The 6839-nt window shown below is 36.5% G+C and overlaps 1 protein-coding gene across 1 annotated transcript; it reads right to left on the bottom strand.

The window, feature by feature from the left end:
• Positions 1 to 242: 242 nt before the first annotated feature.
• On the bottom strand, positions 243 to 3080 carry LOC134283814 (uncharacterized). The gene is made up of 2 exons (XM_062766292.1): positions 1919 to 3080; positions 243 to 1423 (listed from the first exon to the last, which is right to left on the bottom strand). Exons 1-2 carry the CDS (start codon positions 3078 to 3080, stop codon positions 243 to 245), a joined length of 2343 nt encoding a protein of 780 aa, XP_062622276.1.
• Positions 3081 to 6839: the final 3759 nt, after the last annotated feature.

Here is a 6839-nt window from a genome sequence, read left to right as displayed (position 1 = left end):
TTTAAACATTAAAGGGTGCAGTTACTGGTCCAGAGAAAACTGTTCAGATACGGGAAGTTAGGACGAATTACATTCGTTTGTAAGGTGTTGGCATGTCTGTTTTATGCCAAAACTTTGGCCACAGATCTAGAACGTCCATGATGAAAAACACTAGTTTTGAAATATAACTTATTTATGTTCAAATTCTTAAACTTCGAAATGGTTGAAAAGGGTTTTCTTTTCATATCATTCTTAAAATTCTGTTAAGAAGTTGTTATCAGAGGGGTTTTTTCAGTTACGTCTTCCGGGGAAATTTCACTCTGGGGTTCTGGCGTTGCCTTTGAACTAGGTTTTGATGTAGACAAATGATATGGTGTTGTGCTTGATGATGTTGTACTGAATGCTGTTTCAGAAGATGTTGGATCAAATGATGTTGATTTTGAAGCAGATGATGCTGGAGTAGATGTTGTTGAGCAAGATCCAGTATTAGATAATGTTGGGGTGGATGGTAATGGAATGATGGAATGGATGGTGGATTGTGGTTGACCTGATAATGTTGGGCAGGATTTAGTTCTTAATACTGTTGGAGTGGTTGTAACTGGAATGGATTGTGGTTTAAATGATAATATTGGGCAGGATGCAGAATTATATGTTCTTGGAGTGGGGGTTGGTGGATTGGATAATGGTTGATCTGATGCTTTTGATGCATTTTTAACATTTACAAACTCGTCATATGCAATTTCAATATCTTTTTTGTCACATTCTGATAGAATTTCTTTGTCATTTGTTTTTACAAACAAGGAGATAGCAAATGGGCTTATCAAAAATAGGACTAGCTCAAGCATTTCTTTAAAATTACGGGCAGTTTTAGAGGCTCCACTATAATAAAAAATCATGATCATAACTACAAGAATTCCTACAACAATAAAGCTTTTCATGATAAAAAAATATTTTTTTCTCTTCGCAAATAAAAGATTTTTCGTCACCTCATTATAAAGTTCTTCTTTAATAGTGGTTATCGGTATATCGGCGTCAAAAGTTTTTGGTTCCATTTTTGTTTTCGTGGAGGTTTTGCTTTTTGATGCGCTTTCTAGTTTTTTAGATTCTAGATTAGATTTTGTCGTGGTACTTTCTACTCTTTCAGCACATATCTGACACACTTCAGTGGTCTGTGTACCAGCGTGATGCTTTTCCTTTTTTCTTATATATTTAAATAAATATTTAAGTATTTCAGATTTCATGTTGATAATTTCAACAAGGTATCTGACAAAGTAAACGATTGCCATAACAGTAATTAATGTATATCTGAAAAGGTGAATTCTGATGGCCAAAGTAACAAAAGCAAAATACATAACGAACCGCAGTATAAAAGTGAATGATGATAACAATGGGCGATAAAAAAAAATGTATGTCAAGAGGTATGAAAGAGGACAAAAAAATACACCTATTCCACGAGAAATACATGATAAGCATTTGTTTCTTAAACTCCAAAAAAAGGGTCGGAAACAATGTAAATGTAAATGGCACGTAAATGAAAAAAAGGGGAAAATGCTCAATAATATTTGCAAAGGAAAATCAACGATAAACCAAACTGAGTGTTTAACACAGCAGCGCCGACTACACTTTTCATTGCATGATTTTTTAACATTACTTTGAAGAATATTTGCTCGAGATATGAATCGATTATTCATTCCTGTGAAATTTCTATCAGATTCGTCAAATTCTGAGAAACATCGCTTTGTGCAGGAAAATAAATGGATGTTATCTTTTATATAATGTTTGTAACACCATTCAACAAAAGATATATAAAAACCAGGAACAAATATGGCATACAACAAGTCAAAAATCAAAGCAGTTGATTTGTCTTTCAAACAGTTGAAAAAGGGCTCATTAGTACGAATTGCATTCCAATTTTTATCGTAATTTGAATCATACATACGATAACGTACAATTACTCGATAGATACCAGAAGGAAAGATAATAAAAAACCATATAAGAGCAATTAATCTGCGCGGAGGTGTACATTTGCAGAATTTCAACCATACCATGCTTGTGTAGGAACAAATTATGTCCGCATATATAACGCGACCTAAACAAGTAATATTTGTACAACATTTACCATAGAATAATTTTAAGAGTATTCTTTTAATTCCACATGGTCTATCATGTTCTTGATAATCCGTTTCTTCCGTGAAATCATATTTCTTGTCCCTACTATAACGTGATATCGGTACAAGCTTATTTCCAATTCTTTTATACTTTACATCTATGGCGGAAAATATCCAAACAAACTGAAATGAAAGAATGTAACAAAAGATAGCTATTACTTCTGGTAGAGTTTTCTTTAAAGTTTTTCTTTCATTTGGCCAAGCAGAACACTCCAGATCATATCCAATCCAAACTGTCGTCAGGTAGTAGATAAATTCCCGAAAACCATTTATTACATAACGTCTATTGCATAACAGATAACTTGTACTGTTAGCCAGAATTTCATTCCATAGTAGGCGTTCAATGGATTTTATCAATTCTTCTTGATCCGGATTTATCTGACAGGAAGTGATGTTTTTCCTTAATTTTATGTGGTCTTTTATTATTTCATCGTCAACCCAAAAGAGATTTAATGTGATAAGATCGAAATCAATAGGCAATTCTTCCAGGAATTTTTCTGATATATCCACAATTTGCCAACTGGTAAGATCATCAATATAAAAGGGCTTCGTTTGTTGTAATTCTTCGTTATTTTCAACATCAAGAGTTAAATATATGATGTAAACAGACTGAATCTTTGCTTTGGCAACTTTTTTGCTTAAAGACTTTTTTTCATCTTCATTGAAATAAAACGAGCAGAAAGGTAAGGCTTCATTGACATTTGAGATTGAATCTTTGAAGGATGGATTGTTGTGCATAGTTCTGCTGTTTGACTGATCGAATCTGAAATTAATGTCTCTGGTTTGCCTTATCTTGTATGCATCTGTTATGTTAAGATCAATCATTTCATCAAAAATTTTCAATCCTCTTTCTTTCAGTTTAGCGTGACTAAAATTTTGGTTGACATTTGACTGTCTTCTCTCCTTCACAGAAAGATCTAATGTATTGTACATGTATATAGCAAACAAAATTGATGTCTGAAGAATCACTAATACGACGAATAAATTTGCTTTTCTTTTTAAAAATGCCATGTTCATCTGAAATAGAAAAAGATGTTTGTAAAATGTAATGAAAACAAGGGTATCACAAAGCAAAGTACCCCTTCGCAAAGAGCATAATTATCTATAAATCAAGCCAACATTCAATATTCATCCCGATCCGAATACGGCACTTCTGTTCGTACAAGAACAATTGGTACAAAAACACAGACAAACGCATTTCAACTATCTTTCCAACCCTTTTGTGAGTGGATGAAAAGAATTGCACGAGGGATTCGATGCTCATTTGAGTTATGTTGGCCCTGATATCGAGATCTCTCAGCATTTCTTAAGAGAAAGATTTCCCTTCTTAAATACCATGAACAATTCTAACCTCTTATTGAGTACCACAGCAACCTCGCGTAATACCCAGTCCTGTCAGTGAATCAACCTTTTAATGCAAATATATACCATGGTGTTTAAAGGAAGATTTTTAAAGTTTGTTTGAATATTTATTTGGTCATCCTCAACCTAGAAACCAACCTATATGCTAAAATCCCACCTCTGATGTTTCGGAGGTCCGTGTTTGCTCTGCTCTTATTTTGTATAACACGGCGGGTGTGACCGGTCGGCAGGGGATGCTCAGTCCTCCATGGCACCTGATCCCACCTCTGATGTTTCGGAGGTCCGTGTTTGCTCTGCTCTTATTTTGTATATTTGTTTAATGGACTTTGAGATTGAATACTGTTCGTTATTTCCATATCCTTCATCTACACAACTTTGGAATGTTACAGTTTAGGCTTGTTCTGCTACTATTGAGAAAACATCGTTTGTTACCGGTTTTGAATATTAAAATGAGCCTCTCTGTCCCTAATTGAATGATGCCATGATTTTAAAATATATGAATAAATATTCTATTTAAATGCATGTACATTTATATGTGTAATTGCTTCACTGCTGAGTATTTTTTAAAGAAAGTTAAGCTAAAAATATTCCTTCGTAAAAATGATATGGATCGGACACATTTCAATAGATAGAAAGACAGCTAGACAGACGCACATACGGTCAAGGAAATTCCTATATCCCCCATCATGCATTTTGTTTGGATATTAATAGAATCATTCATAACTACGAGTGTGAGATAGTGAAATTCCACCGAGAGGACAAGATTCACAGTCTAGGACGAGGCTTTGCCGAGTCCTAGACCGTGAATCTTGACCCTAGATGGAAATTCACTGTTCCCACACAAATATGTAACGAATGTTTATTTTTCTCGCATTATTTACTGGGGGTATCCAAAATAACGGCCTGTCAATGATGTTGCCATGATGGGGCTAAAAAACTTTTTTAAATTTTCCATCTAAATAAAAGTCTAAATACACCATCGGAGAGAGCGTACCTGAAAATGGTTTTTACGTAGTGTAAACTGATAAAGAAAAATTCAATCCTTATAAATAATCAAAATTATTTGATGAATATCAAATAGTACAAATTAATTTAGGTTTGCTTAGGTGCTATTACGAAATATGTTTGGTACAAGTTAACCACCATGCATTTCGGTCTCAACATGGAACGAGCTATCCATCCCTTGTTAACCGGAACTTTCTAGAATCTTCTGGAACATTCAAGCATAGTGGCTAGATCAATACAGACGGAAAGAAAATCATGTCCCCAGTAAGAGATAAAAGAACTGTTGCTAATAAACGGCGCAGAGATGATATCGGGTCAGCGGCCAGAGGTAGAGGCAGGAAGAAACGTCCCCACCCGGCGGTGCAAACACAGCGTCCATCGGAGGACCCTCTCCCTCTCCCACCTCCTGCAGAGCCGACCCTGTCGGGCCATGAGACGCATACAAATACTGGTACCGGACAAGAATTAGAGTTACCCAGTGAGTCTCAGGTCACATTACAAGATAATGTCCAACATGTGCAAAATAACCCAATATGTCAGCTAAGTTTTGTTGATACTTTAGGAGCCCATATTCCTAATAAACTAAGAAATAAGATTTGGGAAGGTCAGTTTATCGATTTGTCATTGCTCCTAAAATCAGCTGCAGAATTAGAGTATTTTGATTCTCAGGGCAACCTGCTGATTAGGAATGGCACCTAAAATGTTGCTATCCCAAAGAAAAACACTTTCTTACCTATAGAGAAATGGACCTCAGCATTTTTTATTTTTACTAGCATTATGTTAAAAAAGTTTAGTTCTAAAGCACAAGAATTGTTAAAATATATCAGAGACATTCGGCTGGCAGCAAGTACGTCCAGTACTTGGTACAAGTATGATGAGCAGTTTCGTATACGCAAAGCCCTTTCACCTAATACTCCATGGAGGAAAGTTAATTCTGAATACTGGCTTATGTATGTATCAGCTGGAAATACACACACAAGTTAAAGTCAGCAAGTTACTCAAATAAAGTACCATTAGGCAAACAAACTGGGGGGTTGTTGTTTTGTTTACAATGCTGGTAAACCATGTCCTTTTTCCCCAGATGCAGGTATAACCACATGTGTAGCCAGTGCGGAGGAAAACACCCTCAAGTTAAATGCTCAAAACAATCGCTCAGTTTACTCACTAGGGCAGACACCTGTAAAAACTAGCTCATTGGCAAAACATTTGGAAGGCTATAAACATGCCAAATTTTTACTTCAGGGTTTTTTCTTTTGGTTTTAGGCTACACTATCAGGGCCAACGATGGCAGAGAATGCAGAAATCTCAGTAGTTTATACGAAAATTTGTCAGTAGCTGAAAATAAAATCAGAAAAGAGGTAGCGCTACAACGAGTAGCAGGGCCATTTCAAAACCCTCCTTTTGTATTTTTACAAGTTTCCCCTTTAGGTTTAGTCCCCAAGAAGGACGGTGATATGCGTTTAATTCATCACCTCTCATATCCTGAAGGAAGTTCTATCAATGATTTTAATGACCCTATGGCCTGCTCGGTTAACTATTCAAGCATTGATGAGGCAGCAGATATTAAAGCTTCTTTGGGAACTGACACATTATTGGCTAAATCTGACATAAAATCCGCTTTCCTTCTTATCCACATATCACCAGCTGATTTTGACCTCTTGGGGTTTAAATTTCAAGGTTAAATTTTATTTCTTTCCCTATGTGCAAACAGTTATAAACACATGGACGGTTAGAGCATAAACATTTACATTCATCGCTTAATAATTTACTTATTATGTTAAATATAGAACATTATTATAATTTTGTGGGGGACATTGTTAATGTCTGTGGCGGGACGGGGAGTGCGTTGCGGTAGCTGATCACTAATTCTGCTCGAAAACCTGTTGTTTCCTCCCACCTGCTAATAAAGCAGGGGGCATATGTTATGTTTACTATCAATTTGGTTAAAAAAGTTAGTAACAAAAGGCAGTACTTAAAGGTTAATTGTAATAGAGAGGCTCACAGCTAGTCCATTGCTAGTGCCTCATCCACCTCCCTACCTAGGGAGGGGATGCTACAGGCTGGGGCATGTTCTTTGGGGAGCAACCGTAGGTCAGTCTACTGGGTCCTCCCTTTCATGCATCATACCAGGTAGCTCTCAGGAGACGGGCGAGAAGGGCAGGCATCACTACCCTCCTCAGAACGCGGTGACTCGTTCAGGCTCTGAGCACTTATGTTCACATAGGGCTCCCGGTGGGTCCCCTACATTGGGTAGTTAAATTGGAACACTGGCCGCCTCCCCAGTTTCCCACAAAATTTTTGTATCCCACCTTTTCCACTATATTT

Source organism: Saccostrea cucullata, unplaced genomic scaffold (assembly GCF_032062105.1).
Source record: "Saccostrea cucullata isolate Sc308-1 unplaced genomic scaffold, CSIRO_AGI_Scuc_v1 ctg5100, whole genome shotgun sequence".
Taxonomy (NCBI): domain Eukaryota; kingdom Metazoa; phylum Mollusca; class Bivalvia; order Ostreida; family Ostreidae; genus Saccostrea; species Saccostrea cuccullata.
This window is presented reverse-complemented; position numbering and strand designations above follow the sequence as displayed.

Excerpts from the sequence above, each read along its gene's own strand:
- LOC134283814 (XM_062766292.1), bottom strand. The coding sequence starts at position 3,080 with ATGTACAATACATTAGATCTTTCTGTGAAGGAGAGAAGACAGTCAAAT. Across the intron at positions 1,424-1,918 it reads TCGAGTAATTGTACGTTATC|GTGTATTTTTTTGTCCTCTT; the intron begins GTATGTATGATT and ends CTCGTGGAATAG.